The sequence below is a fragment of the Pseudophryne corroboree genome, chromosome 1 (assembly GCF_028390025.1).
Source record: "Pseudophryne corroboree isolate aPseCor3 chromosome 1, aPseCor3.hap2, whole genome shotgun sequence".
Taxonomy (NCBI): Eukaryota; Metazoa; Chordata; class Amphibia; order Anura; family Myobatrachidae; genus Pseudophryne; species Pseudophryne corroboree.
This window is the reverse complement of record NC_086444.1, coordinates 1190607921-1190633710: the sequence shown is the minus strand read 5'-3', so window position 1 is coordinate 1190633710 and position 25790 is coordinate 1190607921. Positions and strand designations below refer to the sequence as shown.

Here is a 25790-nt window from a genome sequence, read left to right as displayed (position 1 = left end):
ACGTAATGGCGCTGCCCACCCCTGCTTTACACGCGTAATGGCGCTGCCCACCCCTGCTTTACACGCGTAATGGCGCTGCCCACCCCTGCTTTACACGCGTAATGGCACTGCCCGCCCCTGCTTTACACGCGTAATGGCACTGCCCGCCCCTGCTTTACACGCGTAATGGCACTGCCCGCCCCTGCTTTACACGCGTAATGGCACTGCCCACCCCTGCTTTACATATATGTTACAAAATAATGGCAATGTAATAAGAAATGCACAAATTTTAAGATCCAAAATAAATGGAAATATTTATTTGGGAAGGCTGTACAATCTAATGCACCCATCCATCCTATCCTCTGACAGAATGCAAGGGAAGCACAAAATAACTGTTCTAGCTGCAGAAGGTCGTGGTGCTGAATAACGGATCTGGATGAATTGCATGGAGGTGGAGGTGCGTTGTGCGGATATTACCCTTCCACCTTCTTACAGCATTTTCCTCTTCTCAAATTCCTGCAGGGGGATAAATAATAGATGTTAGTGACATGAAAGAATCGGAAGGCGGCATTTGCCTGAAGCTTAACACTTACTCATTTTTATGTAGTGTGGGAGCAGAGATGAAACTAATGAATCAAAACATTATAGGGTGCAGATAATACATGGGAGAGGTGAAGAACACATACAGTGCTCGGCACCAGCAGTCTGGCAGCTGCAGATTTGGCACCCGTACGCTCCGTAAATCACACCTTGCTTAAAATTAGTGCACTGGCCATAGCATTCTGTATGAAACCCTTACAGACGGGCTCTGTCTCCTGTCACAGGGAACCTTTATTAATAACAGTACTCTGCTGCCACCAAGTGTACGAAGACGGCATTACACTGTATCCATCACAGGTCATACATATAGTACTGCAGTGACAAACAGATGCTACAAAAGTGAATGCATTCTCGGGATGTGGAAAGACAGATTAATCAGACATTGGGGGGGAAAGGGGGGTTACTAAAGCTTATAGAGAGCCAAACTACCAATCAGCTGCTAACTGCCATGTTACAGGCTGTGTTTAAAAAAATAACAGGAGCTGATTGGCTGGTAGTTTCTCTGTCTCCAAGCCTTGAGAAGTCGCCACACGGTTTGATTGCAAATTGTCCAAAATAACTAACCATAAGCAATCTACGTGCAAACCAACAGAACAAAAGGCATTATTACAACACTGGAGACCATTTGGTTTAAAACTTTATCGGGACGGTTGCCAAGTTACATTAATTACTAGTTTTGGAGATATATTCTCACTTCTGTTTGGTTGATTGCGGTCTACAGCATGCTACACGCACAGGAATGACTGAAGCCTCCTGGAGGAAGACCGCGTTACACAGATAGTTTGCAGACTTCCAAATAATTATTTGAATTGAAACACGTTGACATAATCCGTATTAGAACGTATATCTGGTCCATTGCAGGACAGTTAGCTCTTGTTTTCAAGAACATAGGGAAAGCAAACATAACAGCAAAACTAAAAACACACTAGGCCCGATTCTCAGTTGGGTATAAAGCAAAACAGAGAGAGTATCTGTGCACCTGGGAAACACCATGCTGCGCTGCAGGTGGGGCAGATGTACTGTATACACGTAGATTTGGGAGGGGCGTATCCTAAGTGAACCCTGTATTGCAGTGTGAAAATACAACTGTCTGACACGTGCGGGAAGCATGCAGAGGTAGCCAGTATTTTCCCTGGATTTCCACCCCTTGCATTGCAGCACGGATTACTCAGGTGCAAAGTTACAGACACATACTCATATAACCAGCCCCAATACGCCATGCCGTGCAAGATGCCCGGCGTGAGTGAGCCGCCAGATCCTGTGCAACTCTGCCAATGTCGGGCGTTGTTTTTAGCGTCTCCGTCGCAGCAGCATGCAGCTAAGACGCAAGAGAGACTGTGTTCATTAATTTGATATGTGCCACTTGTATATTTGCTTACTTTGAGCTGTGCATTAGTTCAAGGGACGCAATTGTGTTGTTCATGTATAAAATGACAAATAAATACAGTCTGCTAGAACCCATTATACAGGTGGAGCCCTGCTCATCTATCCCTCTCATAGGATTAAGTGAACCAGGGCAGTCGGACTTCATCCTCTGCTGTAATGACTTAATCCCTTGATGTATTGTTCTCTCTGTATTGTATTGCAGCTGAGTACAGTAGATGAAAGGCTTATGCTAATGTGCCTTGGTGCATCATGGTGCAGCAGAGAAGGCTAGATGATCGAGGCTCCATCTGTAATCACACCCAATAAAATAAATTAAATACCGCAATGGGCTAACCTGTGATTGGTCCTTAGCTGTTTTGTCCTCCTGCACCATTACTCATGAGCGCACTGTTCCTATCTAACAAAGAGTAGCCCAAGATCCCGGTGACGAAATATACCCTAGGGTGCTCGAGCGTTATCCTATTAGATGCGGCAATAAGTGGACCAAACATTTATGGAATATCTGCAAAGTGTATTATTATAAAAAGGTGAAACGCGGCAGGTTGACAGCCCAATTAGTGCAGATATTTAAAGGGAACATTGGTGAAAACTGGTACACAGGTAACGGTCCTGTAATCAAAAGCAACCGGACAAATAGATTTAGCCAGGAAATGGTTGCTGAGGGTTACTGCACTGTTTTATCCTTCAACCCTCTTAGTATTAAGCGGGCCACGTCCACACAGAACATTTCCATGTTCATATCACCCACGGTGCAGCAAGTGCTCAGCTGCCTTGGTTTACGTGGTGCAGAACGGACTTGCTATTTTGAGCATAAAAAAAAGAAAAAAAAAAAGAAAAAGGAAACTGATGGATTATTGTGCTGCAGCAGATAACAATCCAGACCTAGAGAACGCATTCCGGATGAATACGGCAATTACAGGTTATTAAAAAGAAAAGCCGAAGCTTTGAAATACCTCCAGCATTGCTGGATGAATGTGTCCCCATGCGGCACCACCGAGCCCCATTTCCTGACAGCTGTGCTGTACTATACAGTAGAGTTTTTTTTTTTTTTTTTTTCTAGTCAATTTCTTGTTACTGTGCCAAATGCAATGTTAATTCTACACAATTATGTCTGGCTCGCACTGTATGGTGTATTGAGAAATGCTTAAACGGGGACTGCGCGGCACGCCGGAGTGCTCTTATAGCTTCTACAGAGATGGCGTGTGAAGTGGAAGCAGCGGCAGATAAATAGGTTCAGCTGACTCCCCCGTCAGGAGTGCGGGTGACAAAGAAGACAGACGAGCAGACAAAAAACTCGTTTCAACCACTCACAGCCGCTTGGTTATTCAGCGCTGTGTATATTAAGACTTTGTAACATCTGCTCCATTTACCTTGTGCATGGTGCTGCCCAGCTGGGCAGGAGACATACTGACGACGACACCGGCTCTCTGCAAAGCTGCAATTTTCTCTTTTGCTCCTCCTTTTCCACCTGCAATGATTGCCCCAGCATGTCCCATCCTTCTGCCTGGAGGGGCGGTCAGGCCGGCGATGAAGGACACCACAGGCTTGGCATTAGGACCCTGTCACAAATAAACCAAAGTGTTAGAAGTGTAAATCTTGACAGCAAACACTGCTCAGGCACAGAAAAGAGGGGACACAAAAGGATCCGGCAAACTCCGCGATCAATACGGAATAAGAAGGTGCAACTGAAGCACAGTGCCTGCCTCTGGCAAGCTGCAGAGCGTTTGGTTCTCGCACAATGATCAAACACATGGGCTGACGGAGGAGAATCTACCTCAGGACACAGACAGACGCCAGTCTGCGTGTGAGGAAACGGCCCGCAGAAACATTCTCAAGCAAAGTGTGTGCTTTTCTCCTTTGTACTACACCTCAGAGAGGCGAGCTCCCCTCCCCCCCACCTGCCAAAAACTGGAGAACACAGTTCAACAGGTCACCTCCGTTCAACATATAAATCGCTTTCAACTCAAAAACTAAAAAACAAACAAATAAACCAGCAAAACTCTCGCTAATGAAGTTAGAGGTTTAATTTCTGCACTTCCAATACTTTCTAAATTAGTTTAAGACGGGAGGAAAAAGGAGGAGTAACCAAGACAAATAAATTATTTGGCTAAATTAGAAAACAGCAATAATCAATGCGCACAGTCAGACATTTATCCAGGTGTAGGACAAAACAAATTAGGAAATCTCTAAATTATTCAATAGTAATAACAACACAAAAGAAGTTAAATAAAAAAAAAAAAAAAAAAAAACTGATTATATACATAGCAATCAATAACTTCCAACTTTTGTTTTATCCCCACCGCAGAAACAGACTTTAAATACATTAGAAAGCTATTTACATCTATTTGGCGTTTAAAACATTTGTAATATCCTTTTTTTGATACACCATGACAGTGAAAATAAGATTTTAAACCTACCGGTAAATCTTTTTCTCCTAGTCCGTAGAGGATGCTGGGGACTCCGTAAGGACCATGGGGTATAGACGGGGCTCCGCAGGAGACATGGGCACTATAAAGAACTCTAGAATGGGTGTGCACTGGCTCCTCCCTCTATGCCCCTCCTCCAGACCTCAGTTAGAGAAACTGTGCCCAGAGGAGATGGACAATACGAGGAAAGGATTTTGTAAATCTAAGGGCAAGATTCATACCAGCCCATACCATCCACACCGTACAACCTGGAACATACGCAACCAGTTAACAGTATGAACAAAACAGTATCAGCTAAAGACTGATCTCAACTGTAACATAACCCTTATGTAAGCAACAACTATATACAAAGCCTTGCAGATATTGTCCGCACTGGGACGGGCGCCCAGCATCCTCTACGGACTAGGAGAAAAAGATTTACCGGTAGGTTTAAAATCTTATTTTCTCTTACGTCCTAGAGGATGCTGGGGACTCCGTAAGGACCATGGGGTTTATACCAAAGCTCCAGACAGTGCGGGAGAGCGCGGACGACTCTGCAGCACCGACTGAGCAAACGCAAGGTCCTCATCAGCCAGGGCATCAAACTTATAGAACTTTGCAAAAGTGTTTGAACCTGACCAGGTAGCAGCTCGGCAAAGCTGTAAAGCCGAGACGCCTCGGGCAGCCGCCCAAGAAGAGGCCACTGTGAATGCCAAATTGATTTCTCACAAATATTTAAAATGCCCGCTCTAATATATATTGTAAACGCCTGCACCTCTTATTACCATATCCCATGAATGTGCGCTATACATCGCAAAACACTGCATCCCATAAGAGAAAACAATACACCCACACATTATCCGAGTTCCAAAGCTCATTGATGTATATATGTGTTATTAAAAAGGATATGGATTCAATATATATTACAAAGTACAGTATACCTATAGTTACATGGTTACACTCACACAGTAAGCAGTTAAAACATACAATTACATACAGTTACATACAGTTTCAGTTACAGGCCAGCGATACAATTACTATTCCCTCCAATGCATCTTATGTCTCTCTCTGTAAATAAATACAGGAACTGATCTGCCAGCAACTCCTTCATCCTCTGGTCCCAAAAAGCAACTAAGCTCAATGTGTTATCTAGTTTCTGGGGAAGGGATTCACGATGAGTTACCAGTTCCTTTGTATATGCTAAACAGGTTCAGCCTTGAAGACATCCAAAGGGCTGGCGTGAGTTTCCTGTCCACTGTTCTAATAAGAGTGATTTTAGCTTTTATACATTTAATCATAATTATCCGCTGCAATGTCCCACAACTTCACAACAAGCATCAAATTAATCTACACATCAATCTGGTTGCTTCAATAGTAAACATGACCGGTCTATCTTGTTTCGTTCAAATAATACACAAATGTGACATTACATCATTATATATAATTTGAAATCATCATGATGTCTGGCGCTTGATATTATTATAATTATGTACTGTATGAAATAAGTGTCGAATCCATCTCTGTGGCATGTCCGTGTAAATGCGTGTGTTACCATATATTGCTGTGCTCGCTGCACATATTTGCAAGTATAGCGACTTATAATCTGTGTAGTTTGTATGTTCTCTTTATGTAATATTTTTGACTTCGACAGTCCACCCTCTGGCAGTGAACAATAACTGCCATCAATGGCCTTTACCGAATTTGCTAACGGCAATCCTGCCGTAGAATGAGCCTGCTGAATCGTGTTACAGATCCAGCGAGCAATAGTCTGCTTCGAAGCAGGAGCGCCAACTTTGTTGGCTGCATACAGGACAAACAGTGCTTCTGTTTTCCTAACTCGAGCCGTCCTGGCTACATAGATTTTTAAGGCCCTGACTACATCCAGGGACTTGGAATCCTCCAAGTCACTCGTAGCCACAGGCACCACAATAGGTTGGTTCATATGAAATGAAGAAACCACCTTAGGCAAAAATTGAGGACGAGTCCTCAACTCTGCTCTATCCACATGGGAGGTCAAATAGGGGCTCTTGTGAGCCAAGGCCGCCAATTCGGACACCCGCCTTGCAGATGCCAAGGCCAACAACATGACCACCTTCCAAGTGAGAAATTTCAATTCAACCATTTGAAGAGGTTCAAACCAGTGAGACTTCAGGAACCGTAACACCACGTTAAGGTCCCAAGGTGCCACTGGGGGCACAAAAGGAGGCTGGATGTGCAGCACTCCCTTTACAAAAGTCTGGACTTCTGGGAGAGAAGCAAATTCCTTCTGAAAGAAAATAGACAGGGCCGAAATCTGTACCTTAATGGAGCCTAATTTTAGGCCCATATCCACTCCTGTCTGTAGAAAGTGGAGAAAACGGCCCAGATGGAAATCTTCCGTAGGGGGATTTCTTGGCTTCACACCAAGAAACATACTTCCTCCAGATACGGTGATAATGTTTCGCCGTCACGTCCTTCCTAGCCTTTATCAGAGTAGGGATGACTTCCTCCGGAATACCTTTCCCAGCTAGGATTCGGCGTTCAACCGCCATGCCGTCAAACGTAACCGCGGTAAGTCTTGGAACACGCAGGGCCCCTGTTGTAGCAGGTCCTCCATGAGAGGAAGAGGCCAGGGATCCCCTGTGAGCATCTCCTGAAGATCTGAATACCAGGCCCTTCGAGGCCAATCTGGAACAATGAGTATTGTTCTTACTCTTTTTTTGTCGTATGATTCTCAATATTTTTGAGAAGAGAGGAAGAGGGGGGAACACATAGACCGTCTGAAACACCCAAGGTGTCACCAGGGCGTCCGCCGCTACTGCCTGAGGGTCCCCCAGGCAGTACCTCCGAAGCTTCTTGTTGAGGTGTGATGCCATCATGTCTATGTGAGGAATTCCCCAAAGACTTGTTATCTATGTAAAAACTTCTTGATGAAGTCCCCACTCTCCTGGATGGAGATCGTGTCTGCTGAGGAAGTCTGCTTCCCAGTTGTCTACTCCCGGAATGAGGACCGCTGACAGAGCGCTTACGTGATTTTCCGCCCAGCGAAGAATCCTGGTGGCTTCCGCCATTGCCACTCTGCTCCTTGTTCCGCCTTGGCGGTTTACATGAGCCACGGCTGTGACGTTGTCTGATTGACTCAGAACCGGTAGGTCGCGAAGAAGATCCTCAGCTTGTCGTAGGCCGTTGTATATGGCCCTCAATTCCAGTACGTTGGCTTGACCATAGCCCCTGAAAATTTCTTCCTTGTGTGACTGCTCCCCATCCTCGGAGGCTCGCGTCCGTGGTCACCAGAACCCAGTCCTGAATGACGAACCTGCAACCCTCTAGAAGGTGAGCACTTTGCAGCCACCACAGGAGAGACACCCTGGCCCGGGGGGACAGGCTTATCTTCTGATGTATTAGTAGATGGGACCGGACCACTTGTCCAGGAGGTCCCACTGAAACGTCCTTGCATGAAACCTGCCGAAGGGGGATGGCCTCGTAGGCTGCCACCATTTTCCCCAGAACACGAGTGCATTGATGAACAAACACTCTTTTTGGTTTTAGCAAGTCTCTGACCATGTTCTGAAGGTCCTGGGCTTTTTCCATCGGGAGAAAAACCCTCTTCTGCTCAGTGTCCAGAATCATGCCTAGGAATGATAGTCGAGTCGTTGGAATCAATTGTGACTTTGGCAGATTGAGAATCCAACCGTGTTGTTGTAGCACTCTCAGAGAGAGCAACACGCTCTTCTGCAATTGATCTCTCGATCTTGCTTTTATCAGGAGATCGTCCAAGTATGGGATAATTATGACTCACTGCCTGCGCAGGAGCACCATCATCTCCGCCATCACCTTGGTGAAAATCCTCGGGGCCGTGGAAAGCCCAAACGGCAACGTCTGAAACTGGTAATGACAGTCCTGTACAGCGAATCTCAGGTACGCCTGATGAGGAGGATATATGGGGACATGAAGTTATGCATCCTTTATGTCGAGTGACACCATAAAATCCCCCCCTTCCAGACTGGAGATCACTGCCCAGAGCGATTCCATCTTGAATTTGAACTTTAGGGATTTTAGATTTAAAGTGGGTCTGACTGAACCATCCGGCTTCGGGACCACGAACAGGGTCGAATAGTACCCTTTCCCCTGTTGGACTAGGGGAACCTTGACAATCACTTGCTGTTGATACAGCATTTGAATTGCAGTGAACACTACTTCCCTCTCTGGGGGAGAAGCTGGCAAGGCCGACTTGAAAAATCGGTGAGGGGGCACCTCTTCGAATTCCAGTTTGTAGCCTTGGGATACAATATCCATCGCCAAAGGATCCACGTCTGACAGAACCCAGACCTGGCTGAAGAGTCGAAGACGTGCCCCCACCGGTGCGGACTCCCTCAGTGGAGCCCCAGCGTCATGCGGTGGATTTAGTAGAAGCCGGGGAGGACTTCTGCTCCTGGGAACTAGCCGAGCAGGTGCTCTCTTTCCTCTACCCTTACCTCTAGCGAGGAAAGATGAGCCCCGACCTCTTCTGGACTTATGTGACCGAAAGGACTGCATCTGATATTGTGGAGTTTTCTTTTTCTGCGGGGAACAAAAGGCAAAAAGGTAGATTTACCCGTGGTAGCTGTGGCAACCAGGTCCGCGAGACCTTCCCCAAATAAAACTTTACCTTTGTATGGCAAAACCTCCATATGCTTCTTTGAGTCGGCATCACCCGTCCATTGGCGAGTCCACAGGGCTCGCCTAGCAGAAACCGCCATGGCGTTGGCTCTCGAACCCAGCAGCCCAACGTCTCTTTGAGCATCCCTCATATATAAGACTGCGTCTTTAATGTGGCCTAAGGTCAATAAAATGGTATCCCTATGTAGGGTATCAAGGTCAGCTGACAAGGTATCTGTCCAAGCTGCAACTGCACTACACACCCATGCCGATGCTATTGCCGATCTGAGCAAAGCACCTGTATGCGCATAAATAGACTTTAAAGTAGTTTCCTGTCTGCGATCAGCAGGATCCTTGAGGGCTGCTGTGTCTTGAGACGGTAGCGCCACCTTCTTGGACAGGCATGTTAAAGCCTTGTCCACCCTGGGTGAGGTTTCCCAACGTACCCTGTCCTGTGCAGGGAAAGGATACGCCATAAGAATCCTCTTGGGAATCTGCAGTTTCTTTATCTGGAGTTTCCCAAGCTTTTTCAAATAACTCGTTAAGCTCATGGGATGGGGGAAAGGTTACCTCAGGTTTCTTTTCCTTATACATGCGCACCCTCGTGTCAGGGACCGAGGGGTCATCTGTGATTTGCAAAACATCTTTTATTGCAAGAATCATATAATAAATACTTTTGGCCACCCTTGGGTGTAACCTTGCCTCATCGTAGTCGACACTGGAGTCAGAATCCGTGTCGGTATCAGTGTCTGCTATTTGGGATAGGGGACGTTTCTGAGACCCAGAAGGGCCCGGTGACCCAGCCGAAGCCATGGATTGACTCCCTGCTTTTTCCCTGGACTCTGCTTTGTCCAATCTCTTATGTAATAAGGTCACATTTGCATTTAAAACATTCCACATGTCCATCCAATCATGAGTCAGCGTTGCCGACGGAGACACCACAATCATCTGCTCCACCTCCTCCTTAGCTGAGCCTTCCGCATCAGACATGCCGACACACTCGTACAGACACCCCCACACACACAGGGATAATAGTTATAAGGAGACAGTTCCCCAATAAGGCCCTTTGGAGAGAGAAAGTATGCCAGCACATACCCAGTGCCAACTGACACTGGAAAATAAACTCCCAGATAATAGCGCTTTTTATATTACTCACTGTGTTAATACACTCACTGCGCCTTACAAGTGCCCCCCCCTCCTCTTTTCAGCCCTGTGTCACCGTGTTCAGCAGGGGAGATACCGGGAAGCCAGCTTCTCTTCAGATCTCTGTGGAGAAATTGGCGCTGGTTAGTGCTGAGGGACCAAGCTCCACCCCCTCCAGCGGCGGGCTTCGGTCCCGCTCAATCTCAAAACTGGCGGGGGATTTAAAGAATTACTGCCACCACAGTGCCTATAATACTTCCAGATATAGAGGTTATTATTGCTGCCCAGGGCGCCCCCCGTGCACCTTGCACCCATCAGTGCCCGCTAGTGTGTGTAGTGTGTGGGAGCAATGGCGCGCAGCGTTACCGCTGCGCGCTTACCTCATGAAGATCAGAAGTCTTCTGCCGCCTTGAAGTCTTTTCTTCTTATACTCACCCGGCTTCTATCTTCCGGCTCTGTGAGGAGGATGGGGCCGCGGCTCTGGGACGAACGGCGGGGGGAGACCTGCATTCGGACTCCCTCTGGAGCTAATGGTGTCCAGTAGCCTAAGAAGCAGAGCCTATCACTTAAGTAGGTCTGCTTCTCTCTACTCAGTCCCACGATGCAGGGAGCCTGTTGCCAGCAGAGCTCCCCGAAAATAAAAAACCTAACAAAATTCTTTTTCAGAGAAACTCAGGAGAGCTCCCCTGTAGTGCACCCAATCTCCTCTGGGCACAGGATCTAACTGAGGTCTGGAGGAGGGGCATAGAGGGAGGAGCCAGTGAACACCCATTCTAAGTTCTTTATAGTGCCCATGTCTCCTGCGGAGCCAATCTATACCCCATGGTCCTTACGGAGTCCCCAGCATCCTCTAGGACGTAAGAGAAACATTGTTAAATGGCATCCTTATGTTTCCACCGCAACTCTGTTCAAATGAAAGTTTTCTCCAAACAGCAGAGGCAGCCATTTTGTGGCCAGCGATGTGCTCTATGAGCGACGTTACCTACTGTGTTCCCTTCCCTGCCGGGGCGGCGGTCGGCAGTGCGTACACACCGAGCGATATGCAAACAATATCGCTCAGTGACATCACGCCGCGGCCGGTGATACAGTTTTCGGACGACAGTCTATATTGAGCTGCATGCACGGCCGACAGCGAGGGTGGTTAATTAACTGCGGGGGTGCGCATCGCTCGTCGTTGGGCAGCGTACACACTAGTCGATAAGGAAAACGACGTCGCTCAGGAAGGGCAAAATGAGCAACTTAGTTTACTTTATCGGCAAGTGTGTACCCACCTTATGAGTTAGGTCTCATGAAGAGTCATTGGTTCCAGGAAAACATATACTGGTACAGCTGTGTGAGTGAGTGACTGAATCACTTTATTAGTTATCTGCTCACTCCATTACAGCTAAGAGTCATTCCACGTCTTTAGGATGGTCTCCTCTTGCGATGTGACAAGTCAAAAGCTGAGAATGCATTCATTTGAGTTAGTGTGACATCACTGGCTCTGCTAGGCCCTGCTAGGCTGCGGGAGGGGAGGGTTAGGATTAGGCTGCGGGAGGAGAGGGTTAGGAATAGGCGGCGGGAGGGGAGGATTAGGAATAGGCTGCGGGAGGGGAGGATTAAGCATAGGCTGCGGGAGGGGAGGGTTAGGATTAGGCTGCGGGAGGAGAGGGTTAGGATTAGGCTGCGGGAGGGGAGGGTTAGGATTAGGCTGCGGGAGGGGAGGGTTAGGATTAGGCTGCGGGAGGAGAGGGTTAGGAATAGGCGGCGGGAGGGGAGGGTTAGGATTAGGCGGCGGGAGGGGAGGGTTAGGATTAGGCTGCGGGAGGGGAGGGTTAGGATTAGGCTGCGGGAGGAGAGGGTTAGGATTAGGCTGCGGGAGGGGAGGGTTAGGATTAGGCTGCGGGAGGAGAGGGATAGGATTAGGCTGCGGGAGGGGAGGGTTAGGATTAGGCTGCGGGAGGGGAGGGTTAGGATTAGGCTGCGGGAGGGGAGGGTTAGGATTAGGCTGCGGGAGGGGAGGGTTAGGATTAGGCTGCGGGAGGGGAGGGTTAGGATTAGGCTGCGGGAGGGGAGGGTTAGGATTAGGCTGCGGGAGGGGAGGGTTAAATTGCAGTAGGGGAGTGTTAGGGTGTGTGTGTGTGTGTGTGTGTGTGTGTGTGTGTGTGTGTGGGGGGGGGGGGGGGTTAGGATTAGGCTGCGGGAGGGGTGGGTTAGGATTAGGCTGCGGGAGGGGAGGGTTAGGATTAGGCTGCGGGAGGGGAGGGTTAGGATTAGGCTGCGGGAGGGGAGGGTTAGGATTAGGCTGCGGGAGGGGAGGGTTAGGATTAGGCTGCGGGAGGGGAGGGTTAGGATTAGGCTGCGGGAGGGGAGGGTTAGGATTAGGCTGCGGGAGGGGAGGGTTAGGATTAGGCTGCGGGAGGGGAGGGTTAGGATTAGGCTGCTGGAGGGGATGGTTAAGCTGCGGTAGGGGAGGGTTAAGGTGTGGGAGGGGAGGGTTAGGCTGCAGGTGGGGAAAGGACAGTTAGACTACAGGTATAAGAGGGTTAGGCTCTGGGATGGAAGGGTTATGTACTAGGGGGAGAGTTAGGGTTAAGCACAAGGGAGAGAGTTAGGGTTAGGCTGTGGTAGAAGAGGGTTAGGCACTAGGAAAAGGGTTAGGCTTTAAGAGAGGAGTGCTAGGGTTAGGCTACGGGAGAGGGTGGTTAAGGTTACGATATGGGAGGGGAAAATAGGAATTAATGGAGAGATTGGACAGCATGCCTTTCAAATGCTGCTCCCATTCAATGCCTTCTCACCTGGTATACAATTATCTCCAGGAATGATTGAGCAGCTACCACTGTTTGTCTGCATGTGTGAGACAGGCATTGAATGGGAGCAGCATTTAGAAAGCATGCTGTTCCTTGAAGTGCTAATGGGAGATCCTGGGGGTGGCTCCCAGGTAAGCTAGCCCACTGTCTGGATGCGTTTTAGTATGAGCTTTTATCATGGGGCCTTACTGGACACATCACATGGCCCTATGTGGGCACTGCCACTATGTAGTGTTAGGACTGCTGATATCAGAGAAGCCTTGATGCGGCTCAGCAGATAAACATGTCTTTGCAAACGCATGTGACCAATTTCCCTGAAATTCTATTACCAGATAGGTTCAGGTATTGTTACAGGTAATTTTTAGTGTGCTGGGTGGATACCAGGGGAGGAGGAGGTGGGGGGGAGCACCGCAGTCACCACTACACCACCAGGGTATGTCGACATGATGAATGTCGATGTGGTCATATGTCGACATTATGCATTTAAACAAGCTATATCACACCCCTGCAATCTGACTGGGCCATTTGTAACATGTAGCATCATCTAACAAATTTCTATTTCCCTACAGACTGTAAGCGAGTGAGCAGGGTCCGCGCTCCCCGCCTGCTCTCGTGTTATCGCTGTTATGGTCCCAACGTGCAATAAAAATTCGCTGGCATTATTTAGCTGTTAATATAGAAATCCAGCTGAAATAAATGGCTTTTCCTAATTTCCTATAGGATAATGTTTTATGCAAATGTTGTAGCGGTCTCTATTGGTAACTGGTTATGGTAATATCACAGGCTGCAACTGAGAATGGCTGGAAGTTCTCAGTGGCCGTGCTGGTGTTACGTCGGCGGCCGTGCTGGAGTTACAGGCTGTGAGCTGTACAGTCATCATCTCTTCCGTATAGCTACAGAGTTTCCGAATGCTCTAGTACTTACACATTTCCAAACACAAGACAGACCGACGCTGTCATCGGAAAGGGTTTCATTCTCAGCATGGGATGTTATTGCCACGCTTGGTGCCGCAGTTTATATCCTGGTGTTTAAATGCTCAGACATTAAAAGCTTAAGTGGATGTATGCCTATTGTTGGTGCAAATATATCACCATGCCTTGGGGCTCCTAAGCTTAATACAGCAATTTAGGAAAAGAAAAAGGACTACTCCATTAGCTGTAAACGTACTTTGGTAAGACACTGGTATAGCTAAATGTCTTACACACAGACTTACAGAACGAGAATTGCTGCTTATTACTTTGAGAACAAACACATCACGGTCGTACATCATGTATTAGATGTTGCCTAACAGAACACTATTTAAATGCCCCATCATCATCATTACATAAACACTGGTGGTATTACTGATTAATCGCCTGAATATGCACAAAGCTGCTGTTGGTTTCATCATTTATACAGGAGTGTAAGGAGCTGCACAACCAATTAGATAAATCAGTGGTCCTCATCTGTCACGCGTATATACAGTAATGTGTAATATATATATATATATGTGGCTGGCTGACTTCAAGTCTGAATTTCAGCTGGTGTTAATCAGTCACAGAACATGTAAACCAGGACGCTGATGGATTACACCGGGTTTAACACTTTCTTCTATACCAATGTGTTTTGTTCTCTTCCTGTAACCCCATTGTATGCTACGACTCTACTCCTTGCACACTCAGCAAGCAGCAACCTAGATGGCTCAGATGGTTCCTCCGTGGGCAGGGTGCAATACATGTTGATCTATTCGTCCAGGGTATATCAGTTGTTCCCATATATACCTTGGCTCCTGGTGTGGCCTATACCTCACACTAACATCTGTAGTACACCCAATATGGATGCCAATCCTGGTACGCTCCTTGGGACACTACTCCTAGCTTTAGGATGCAGCAACCACCCCATTTTGTGACATCTCTTCTAGATGTGACCTATTCCACCCATGGTAATCCTATGTATTGTGCCCAAGATCTGGTACCTTTCATGGGTGAAATTAGTGGCGTAACTACTGCCCCCGCAGCCCTCGCGGTGGCTTGGGGGCGAGGGGCTGCGGGGGCGCCGCCACTGATTTAGCGCAGATTGACATGCGGACGAGCATCCGCATGTCAATCTGTTCTCACTAAACCTCCCTGCTGTAAGGAGGGACACGGAGGGCACAGCGCGCGCCTCTCCTGTGTCCCTCCTGCGTCTCCGGCGGGTCTAATAAAGGAAGTGCCGTACGTGAGCTCCGATTGGCTCACGAACCGGCACTTCCTTTAACAGACCCGCCGGAGACCCAGGAGGGACACAGGAGAGGCGCGCGCTGTGCCCTCCGTGTCCCTCCAACACAAAACAGAGGGGGAGCGCGGGCACGCACTGGGGGAGCATATGTGCACTGAGGGGGCATATATGGCACTAGGGGGGTGTATGTGTACCTGGCACATGGGGGGGGAGGGGGGGGCTATATTTAGCACTGGGCGCACGTGAGCACCTGGCACCATGGGGGAATATCTGGCACTGGGGGGGGGGGGGGGGGGAGGATATGTGTACCTGGCACATGGGGGGGGGGGCTATATTTGGCACTGGGGGCATGCGAGTACCTGGCACTGTGGGGGTATATCTGGTACTGGGGGCATATGTGGCACTGGGGGGGGGGGGGTGTATGTGTACCTGGCACACGGGGGGGGGGCTATATTTGGCACTGGGGGCATGTGAGTACCTGGCACCGTGGGGGAATATCTGGCACTGGGGACATATGTGGCACTGGGAGCACAGCCCTAGCAACAAGCACTACCCCCTAGCAACGAGCATGACACCCAGTGCATGAAACCCCTGGCAACGAGCATGACACCCAGTGCATGAAACACCTGGCAACGAGCATGACACCCTGAGCATGAAAACCCCTGGCACTGTGCATGGAACCAAGAGCATGAAACCCCTGGCAACGAGCAGGTAATTTAAAAGTAATTAGAAGCCTTACTGTAGGACTTAATGTGTAATGAGCATTACGGTGTGGCATAATGTATCACGGACATTGCGGTGTGTGTCATAGGCATTACGATGTGTGGCATACTATATCACGGGCATTGTGGTATGTGGTATAATGTCTCAGGGGCATTGCAGTGTGGCATAATGTATAACGGGCATTGCGGTGTGTGGCATAGGGTATAATAGGCATTGCGGTATGTGTCACAGGCATTACGGTGTGTTGTATACTATATCAAGGGCATTGTGATATGTGGTATAATGTCTCAGGGTCATTGCAGTGTGTGGCATAATGTATCACGGACATTGCGGTGTGTGTCAAAATGTGTCAGGCATTACGGTGTGTTGTATACTATATCACGGGCATTGTGGTATGTGGTATAATGTCTCAGGGTCATTGCAGTGTGGCATAATGTATAACGGGCATTGCGGTGTGTGGCATAGGGTATAACGGGCATTGCGGTATGTGTCAGGCATTACGGTGTGTTGTATACTATATCAAGGGCATTGTGGTATGTGGTATAATGTCTCAGGGTCATTGCAGTGTGTGTCATAATGTGTCACAGGCATTGATGTGCTATAATGTATCAGGGGCATTGCAGTGTGTAGCATAATGTATAACGAGCATTGCGATTCCTGTCATAATGTGTCACAGGCATTACGGTGTGTGGCATAATGTGTCGGGGGCATTACGGTGTGTGGCATAATGTGTCGGGGGCATTACGGTGTGTGGCATAATGTGTCGGGGGCATTATTGTGTGTGGCATAATGTCTAAGGGCCATTGCAGTGTGTGGCATAATGTATACTGGGCATTACTATAAGGAGGAAAAATGACAAATAATGTAAGGGGCATGAATCAGGATTATTTTTCTTTCCTGTGGTGGCCAACGTCTGGGCGTGCAGGTTGCAAAACTGGGGTATAAGGTAGTCTTTTCCTGCAATGCCACGCCCCTTTATGCGAAGCCACGCCAATTCCAACGAAGCCACACACCCTTTTATTGCGGCGCGCGCATGTTTGTCCCTTTAATAGTGCCAATTATGGGGGATGGGGGGGGGGGGGGGGAGAAAAATTTCTAGTTACGCCACTGGGTGAAATAAGAAAGAGTTATGGTAAAACTTACCATTGTTAACATTTTTTTGAGGTCCATGGGATCCACAGGGAATACTTTGGGTACGGCTGGTGGAGACCAGGACTGGCACCAAACGGCTTACTCTTGTGAGCCTCCCATGATGCACTGGGCCCATGGTCTCCACAGGGAATACCTTTGGATGTCCCAAAGCAGTTGTAATAGGGAGGGAACGCTCCTAAGGTGAAAGGAGGACACTGCGGCCAAAGGTTGCATCCTGAGTGACAAATGTATCAAAGGCACAGAACCTAAGAAATATGTGGGCAAAAAACCACATAGCAGCCTTGCACAACTGTTCAGCAGACGCTCTACGGCGTACTGCCCACGAAGGACCCACAGAGCGAGTAGAGTGAGTGGAGACTGTACTTGAAACAGGAAGATCAGCCTGCGTGTAAACCTGTGAGATGGTCATACAGAGACAACGTTGCTTATTGGCAGGCCAACCCTGCTTGTGGAATCCATAGAGGATAAATAAGGAATCCGTTTTCCGAATAGAAGCAGTGTGGTCCACGTCCAACGAGGCTTCCTTTTGTGCAAGACCAGGTTTCTGGAAGGCCGGTACCACAATTGGTTCGTTGATATGGGATTTAAACACTACCTTAGGTAGTTTAGCCAAAAGGACCAATTGGTCCTGGTAGAATACCAAAAAGGGGGGGAGACAGGAGAGAGCTCCCAAGTCAGAGATTCTCAAGGCTGAAGCTATAGCCAGGAGAAATAGAGTCTTAGCGGCAAGCCACTTGAGGTCAACCATCTTCAATGGTTCAAAAGGAGTCAGTTGAAAGGCCTGAAGAACCATAAACGGATCCCACGCAGCAACCGGTGGGACGAATGGAGGCTGTATCCGGAGTACCCCATGGAGGAAGGTACGCACATCTGGTAAGGTAGCCAGTCTCTGCTGGAACCAAACGGACAAGGCCAAAACCTGGAGCTTCAGAGAAGCCAGACGAAGACCAATGGTTTGGCCCGCCTGTAAGAAGGCCAATAGCCGAGGAATCCAAAGAACTTTAGGATGGTAGTTACTATGAGCACATCACTGAAAGTAGGAGTGCCAGATATGGTAATAATAAGATTTTACTTACCGATAAATCTATTTCTCGTAGTCCGTAGTGGATGCTGGGACTCCGTAAGGACCATGGGGAATAGCGGCTCCGCAGGAGACAGGGCACAAAATAAAAGCTTGAGATATCAGGTGGTGTGCACTGGCTCCTCCCCCTATGACCCTCCTCCAAGCCAGTTAGGATACTGTGCCCGGACGAGCGTACATAATAAGGAAGGATATTGAATCCCGGGTAAGACTCATACCAGCCACACCAATCACACCGTACAACTCGTGATCTGAACCCAGTTAACAGTATGATAATTTTAAAGGAGCCTCTGAAAAGATGGCTCAACAATAATAACCCGAATTTTTTGTAACAATAACTATATACAAGTATTGCAGACAATCCGCACTAGGGATGGGCGCCCAGCATCCACTACGGACTACGAGAAATAGATTTATCGGTAAGTAAAATCTTATTTTCTCTAACGTCCTAAGTGGATGCTGGGACTCCGTAAGGACCATGGGGATTATACCAAAGCTCCCAAACGGGCGGGAGAGTGCGGATGACTCTGCAGCACCGAATGAGAGAACTCCAGGTCCTCCTCAGCCAGGGTATCAAATTTGTAGAATTTAGCAAACGTGTTTGCCCCTGACCAAGTAGCTGCTCGGCAAAGTTGTAAAGCCGAGACCCCTCGGGCAGCCGCCCAAGATGAGCCCACTTTCCTTGTGGAATGGGCTTTTACTGATTTTGGCTGTGGCAATCCTGCCACGGAATGTGCAAGCTGAATTGTACTACAAATCCAACGAGCAATCGTCTGCTTTGAAGCAGGAGCACCCAGCTTGTTGGGTGCATACAGGATAAACAGCGAGTCAGTTTTCCTGACTCCAGCCGTCCTGGAAACATATATTTTCAAGGCCCTGACAACGTCCAGCAACTTAGAGTCCTCTAAGTCCCTAGTAGCCGCAGGTACCACAATAGGTTGGTTCATGTGAAATGCAGAAACCACCTTAGGTAGAAATTGAGGACGAGTCCTCAATTCCGCCCTGTCAGAATGAAAATTTAGGTAAGGGCTTTTACATGATAAAGCCGCCAATTCTGACACACGCCTAGCTGAAGCCAAGGCCAACAGCATCGACACCTTCCACGTGAGATATTTTAACTCTACCGTAGACAATGGTTCAAACCAGTGTGATTTTAGAAATCTCAACACAACATTGAGATCCCAAGGTGCCACTGGAGGCACAAAAGGAGGCTGTATGTGCAGCACCCCTTTCACAAATGTCTGAACTTCAGGTACTGAAGCCAGTTCTTTCTGGAAGAATATCGACAGGGCCGAAATTTGAACCTTAATGGACCCTAATTTTAGGCCCATAGACAGTCCTGTTTGCAGGAAATGCAAGAAACGACCCAGTTGAAATTCCTGTGTAGGGGCCTTCTTGGCCTCACACCACGCAACATATTTACGCCAAATGCGGTGATAATGTTTTGCGGTTACTTCCTTTCTGGCTTTTACCAGAGTAGGGATGACTTCTTCTGGAATGCCCTTGTCCTTCAGGATCCGGCGTTCAACCGCCATGCCGTCAAACGCAGCCGCGGTAAGTCTTGGAACAGACAAGGCCCCTGCAGTAGCAGGTCCTGTCTTAGAGGTAGAGGCCACGGTTCGTCCGTGAGCATCTCTTGAAGTTCCGGGTACCAAGACCTTCTTGGCCAATCCGGAACCACGAGTATAGTTCTTACTCCTCTCCTTCTTATGATTCTCAATACTTTCGGTATGAGGGGCAGAGGAGGGAATACATACACTGACTGGTACACCCACGGCGTTACCAGAGCGTCCACTGCTATTGCCTGAGGGTCCCTTGACCTGGCGCAATATCTGTCCAGTTTTTTGTTTAGACGTGACGCCATCATGTCCACCTTTGGTCTTTCCCAACGGTTTACAATTTGGTGGAAGACTTCTGGGTGAAGTCCCCACTCTCCCGGGTGAAGGTCGTGTCTGCTGAGGAAGTCTGCTTCCCAGTTGTCCACTCCCGGAATGAACACTGCTGACAGTGCTATCACATGATTTTCCGCCCAGCGAAGAATCCTTGCAGTTTCTGCCATTGCCCTCCTGCTTCTCGTGCCGCCCTGTCTGTTTATGTGGGCGACTGACGTGATGTTGTCCGACTGGATCAACACCGCCTGACCCTGAAGCAGAGGTTTTGCTTGAATTAAGGCATTGTAAATGGCCCTTAGTTCTAGAATGTTTATATGAAGAGATGTTTCCATGCTTGACCACAAGCCCTGGAAATTCCTTCCCTGTGTGACTGCTCCCCAGCCTCTCAGGCTGGCATCCGTGGTTACCAGGATCCAATCCTGAATGCCAAATCTGCGGCCCTCTAGTAGATGAGCCCTCTGAAGCCACCACAGGAGAGACACCCTTGTCCTTGGCGACAGGGTTATCCGTTGATGCATCTGAAGATGCGATCCGGACCATTTTCCCAGTAGATCCCACTGAAAAGTTCTTGCATGGAAACTTCCGAATGGAATCGCTTCGTAAGAAGCCACCATTTTTCCCAGGACCCTTGTGCACTGATGCACTGAGACCTGTCCTGGTTTTAGGAGGTTCCTGACTAGCTCGGATAACTCCCTGGCCTTCTCCTCCGGGAGAAACACCTTCTTCTGGACAGTGTCCAGAATCATTCCTAAGAACAGTAGACGTGTCGTTGGAATCAGCTGCGATTTTGGAATATTTAGAAACCATCCGTGCTGACTTAGCACTACCTGAGATAGTGCCACTCCGACTTCTAACTGTTCCTTGGTTCTTGCCCTTATCAGGAGATCGTCCAAGTAAGGGATAATTAAGATGCCTTTTCTTCGTAGAAGAATCATCATTTCGGCCATTACCTTGGTAAAGACCCGAGGCGCCGTGGACAATCCAAACGGCAGCGTCTGAAACTGATAATGACAGTTTTGTACTACAAACCTGAGGTACCCTTGGTGAGAAGGATATATTGGGACGTGGAGATACGCATCCTTGATGTCCAGCGACACCATATAGTCCCCCTCTTCCAGGTTCGCTATCACCGCTCTGAGTGACTCCATCTTGAATTTGAACCTTTTTATGTAAGTGTTCAAAGATTTTAGATTTAATATTGGTCTCACCGAGCCGTCCGGCTTCGGTACCACAAATAGTGTGGAATAATACCCCTTCCCCTGTTGTAAGAGGGGTACCTTGATTATCACCTGCTGGGAGTACAGCTTGTGAATGGCTTCCAGAACTGCCTCCCTGTCGGAGGGAGACTTTGGTTTTGTCTGAGTCTGCTTGTAAAGCCCCAGCGTCATGCTGAAGACTTGGCAGAAGCAGGGGAGGGCTTCTGCTCCTGGGAAGCGGCTGCATGGTGCTGCCTTTTTCCTCTTCCTCTGCCCTTGGGCAGAAAAGAGTGACCTTTTGCTCGCTTGTACTTATGGGAACGAAAGGACTGAGTTTGAAAAGACTGTGTCTTTTTCTGTTGATGTGAAGTAACCTGGGGTAAAAAGGTGGATTTTCCAGCCGTTGCCGTGGCCACCAGGTCTGTTAGACCAGCCCCAAATAACTCCTCCCCCTTATACGGCAATACTTCCATGTGCCGTTTGGAATCTGCGTCCCCTGACCACTGTCTGGTCCATAATGCTCTTCTGGCAGAGATGGACATTGCGCTTACTCTTGATGCCAGGGTACAAATATCCCTCTGCGCATCACGCATATATAGCAATGCATCCTTTAAATGTTCTATAGTTAACAGAATATTGTCCCTATCCAGGGTATCAATATTCTCAGTCAGGGAATCCGCCCATGCGACTCCAGCACTGCACATCCAGGCTGATGCGATTGCTGGTCGCAGTATAACACCAGTATGTGTGTATATACTTTTCAGGATATTTTCCAGCCTCCTATCAGCTGGTTCTTTGAGGGTGGCCGTATCAGGGGACGGTAACGCTACTTGTTTAGATAAACGTGTAAGCGCCTTATCTACCCTAGGGGGTGTTTCCCACCGTGCCCTAACCTCTGGCGGGAAAGGGTATAGTGCTAATAACTTATTAGAAATTAGCTGTTTTTTATCGGGGGAAACCCACGCTTTATCACACACCTCATTTATTTCCTCAGACTCAGGAAAAACTATTGGCAGTTTTTTCACACCCCACATAATACCCGCCTTTGAGGTATTTGTAGTGTCAGAAAGGTTCAATGCCTCTTTCATTGCCGTGATCATGTAACGTGTGGCCCTACTGGACATTACGTTTGTCTCGTCACCGTCGACACTAGATTCAGTATCTGTATCTGGATCCGTGTCGACCCACTGAGGTAGCGGCCGTTTTAGGGCCCCTGAGGGTGTCTGAGACGCCTGAACAGGCACTAATTGATTTGCCGGCTTTCTCATGTCGTCAACAGTTTTTTGTAAATTGCTGACATTATCACTTAATTGCTTAAACACAATCATCCAGTCAGGTGTCGACTCCCTAGGGGGTGACATCACTAACACAGGCAACTGCTCCGCCTCCACCTCATTTTCCTCCTCATACATGTCGACACACGCGTACCGACACACAGCACACACACCGGGAATGCTCTGATAGAGGACAGGACCCTACTTAGCCCTTTGGAGAGACAGAGGGAGAGTCTGCCAGCACACACCCAGCGCTATATATATACAGGGATAACCTTATATAAGTGTTAATCCCTTATAGCTGCTGTTAATCTAGTTATTTGCTGCCAAAATGCCCCCCCCTTCTCTTTTTTACCCTGAATCAGATGCAGTACTGCAGGGGAGAATCAGGGAGCCGTCCTTCCAGCGGAGCTGTGAGGGAATAATGGCGCCAGTGTGCTGAGGAGATAGGCCCCGCCCCTTCACGACGTCCTTAACTCCCGCTTTTTTGTGTAAAATGGCAGGGGAAAAAATACATCCATATAGCCCTGGAGCTATATGTGATGTATTCCTTTTGCCAGCTAAGGTATATGTGTGTTATATTGCGTCTCAGGGCGCTCCCCCCCAGCGCCCTGCACCCTCAGTGACCGGAGTGTGAAGTGTGCTGAGAGCAATGGCGCACAGCTGCGGTGCTGTGCGCTACCTTAGTCTTGAAGACAGGATGTCTTCTGCCGCCGCTTTCACCGGACCTTCGTCTCTTCTGGCTCTGTAAGGGGGACGGCGGCGCGGCTCCGGTGACCCATCCAGGCTGAACCTGTGATCGTCCCTCTGGAGCTAACGTCCAGTAGCCTAAGAAGCCCAATCCACTCTGCACTCAGGTGAGTTCGCTTCTTCTCCCCTTAGTCCCACGATGCAGTGAGCCTGTTGCCAGCAGGACTCACTGAAAATAAAAAAACCTAACTAAACTTTTATTCTAAGCAGCTCTGGAGAGCTACCTAGTTTGCACCCTTCTTGGCCGGGCACAAAAATCTAACTGGCTTGGAGGAGGGTCATAGGGGGAGGAGCCAGTGCACACCACCTGATATCTCAAGCTTTTATTTTGTGCCCTGTCTCCTGCGGAGCCGCTATTCCCCATGGTCCTTACGGAGTCCCAGCATCCACTTAGGACGTTAGAGAAATATACGTGCTGAGGCTGGTTTCCAAGCCCGAAGCATAGGGCCTAATTCAGACCTGATCGCTGGGCTGCTAATTTTGCTGTCCTGCATTCAAATATTCGCCGCCCAAGGGGAGTGTAAATTCGCCCGTGCAAGTGTGCAATTGCATGTGTACACTGTGCTACAATAAATCAGCCAGCGGACAGCTGCAAATCCATTCGCACCTCACTTACCATCGAATGTTTTTACCACTGTATGCAGTCTGTGTGCAGCTCAGGACTTACTCCTACAGTGCGATGAGAACAGGCTGATCGGGTCCGGAGCTGACATCACATACCCTCCCTGAAAACGCTTGGGCACGCCTGCGTTTTTCCTCACACTCCCAGAAATCGGTCAGTTACCACCCACAGACGGCCTCTCCCTGTCAATCAGCATGCGAATGGCGGTGCGATTGAAATTTTCACACCAGCTTGTCGCTGTTTGGCGATGACTGTTTGGTGATGTGCATGTGCACTGCGGTGCATACGCAGTCTATCGATAATCGCCCGCTGTGCAAAAACGCACAGCAGCGATCAGGTCTGAATCAGGCCCATAGTTTGAACCACCACCCTGGAAAAAGCTTTGTCCATTAGGAGGGATGTCTCAAAAGCCACGCCATCAAAAACAAGCGAGGAAGGTCCGGATGTAGGCAGGGCCCCTGAGAGAGCAGGTCCAGACGGGGAAGCAGAGGGAAGGGCTAGTCTATGGAGAGACATTGAAGATCCATGAACCAGTGGCGTCTGGGTCATGCCGAAGCCACAAGGATGAGCATGCCACAGTCCTCCTTGAACTTTCAAATTACGAGAAACACTGGAGGGCAGAACTAGGCCATACGAAAGGTCCATGGGGCTGTGAGTGCGTCCACGAAGCTTGCGTCCGGATTTTTGTGTTCTGGCCCCATACACAGGGACTTTGCGGTTGTGTCTGGAGGCCATAAGATCCACGTCTGGAATACTCCATTTGTGTACCAGACACTAAAAGATGTGTGGATGGAGATACAACTCTCTGGTGTGAACATCCTATCGACTGAGAAAGTCTGCTTCCCACTCCCGGAATTAATGTTGCAGATACAGCCGGAAGATGAAGTCATTCCTGTCAATTTATACAAGCCACTGCCCTGGTGTTGTCTGACTAAATATGTACTGGAGAACCTTGTAGAAGGTCATGAGCCATATGAAGGTCACGGTACACTGCCCGAAGTTCCAGGACGTTGATTGGGAGATCCTTTCAGTCATTGACCAGTGCACCTGAAATGAGTGACTGCCCGTGACCGGTACCCACCCCTGGAGACTGGCGTCTGAGGTGAGAAGCTAACGGTGAAGAATTCAGAATGGTCGTCTCTTGCCCAGGTTGGATGTGTAAAGCCACCATGAGATGAACACCCGAACATCCCACGGCAGTATCAATGTTTGAGATTTGATCTGTTGTGGTAGACCATTCCATTTGAAGAGTATCAGGTGTATTCCACCATGTCGAAGGTGGATACCATGGAACCTAGGGTCTGCATTGCCGAATGGATCAAGACCTGTTGCTGGTGAAGTAGATTGCGGATACATAACTGTACTACTGCCGCCTTGTCCTGAGGAAGGAAGATGCATTGTACGTGAGCATCCAGCAGTGAACCTAGGTGGGGCATCCTCTGAGACGGGATGAGCCAGGATTTGGCCCAATAGATCAGCCATCCATGATTCTGCCTAGAATGACATTGTCATCTGTAGTTGACAGTACAGTATCTCCAGGATTGTGTCAGAAGGAGGAGGTCATTTAGATAAGGGAGTAATCGAATTTCCTGTCGCTGGAGGTGAGCCGCCATCACCACCATGAGCTTGGTGAACACCCTGGGAGCTGTTGACAGGCCGAAGGGTATGGACTGGAATTGGAAATGCTAACATAGGATAGCAAGTGGAGCTACTGTTTGATGACAGGGTGCTATAGGTACATGTAGGTAAGCATCCTGTACATCCAGGGAGACCATATAATCCCCAGTTGCATAGCTAGGACAATGGACTGTAGAGTCTCCATACGGAATTTGGGTACCTTGAGGTATTTGTTGATCAACTTCAGATTTAGAATTGGGTGGAATGACCAATTTGGTTTCTAAACCAAAAAGCGTAGAATAGAATCCCTGGCCCTGTTCAGACCGGGGGACAGGGATAATAAAACCCGACAGCAGCAAAGAAAGAAT

General features: G+C 48.6%; 1 protein-coding gene across 1 annotated transcript in view; it reads right to left on the bottom strand.

Moving 5' to 3' along the window:
• Positions 1-266: 266 nt before the first annotated feature.
• The window catches only part of SUCLG1 (succinate-CoA ligase GDP/ADP-forming subunit alpha), an 85176-nt gene continuing 59652 nt past the window's right edge, over positions 267-25790 (bottom strand). Inside the window, exons 8-9 of the mRNA XM_063925309.1 lie at positions 3336-3524; positions 267-495 (exon numbers count right to left, since the gene is read on the bottom strand). Of these exons, the coding sequence (XP_063781379.1) occupies positions 469-495; positions 3336-3524 (216 nt within the window). The 3' untranslated portion in view covers positions 267-468. The remainder of the gene's footprint in view (positions 496-3335; positions 3525-25790) is intronic.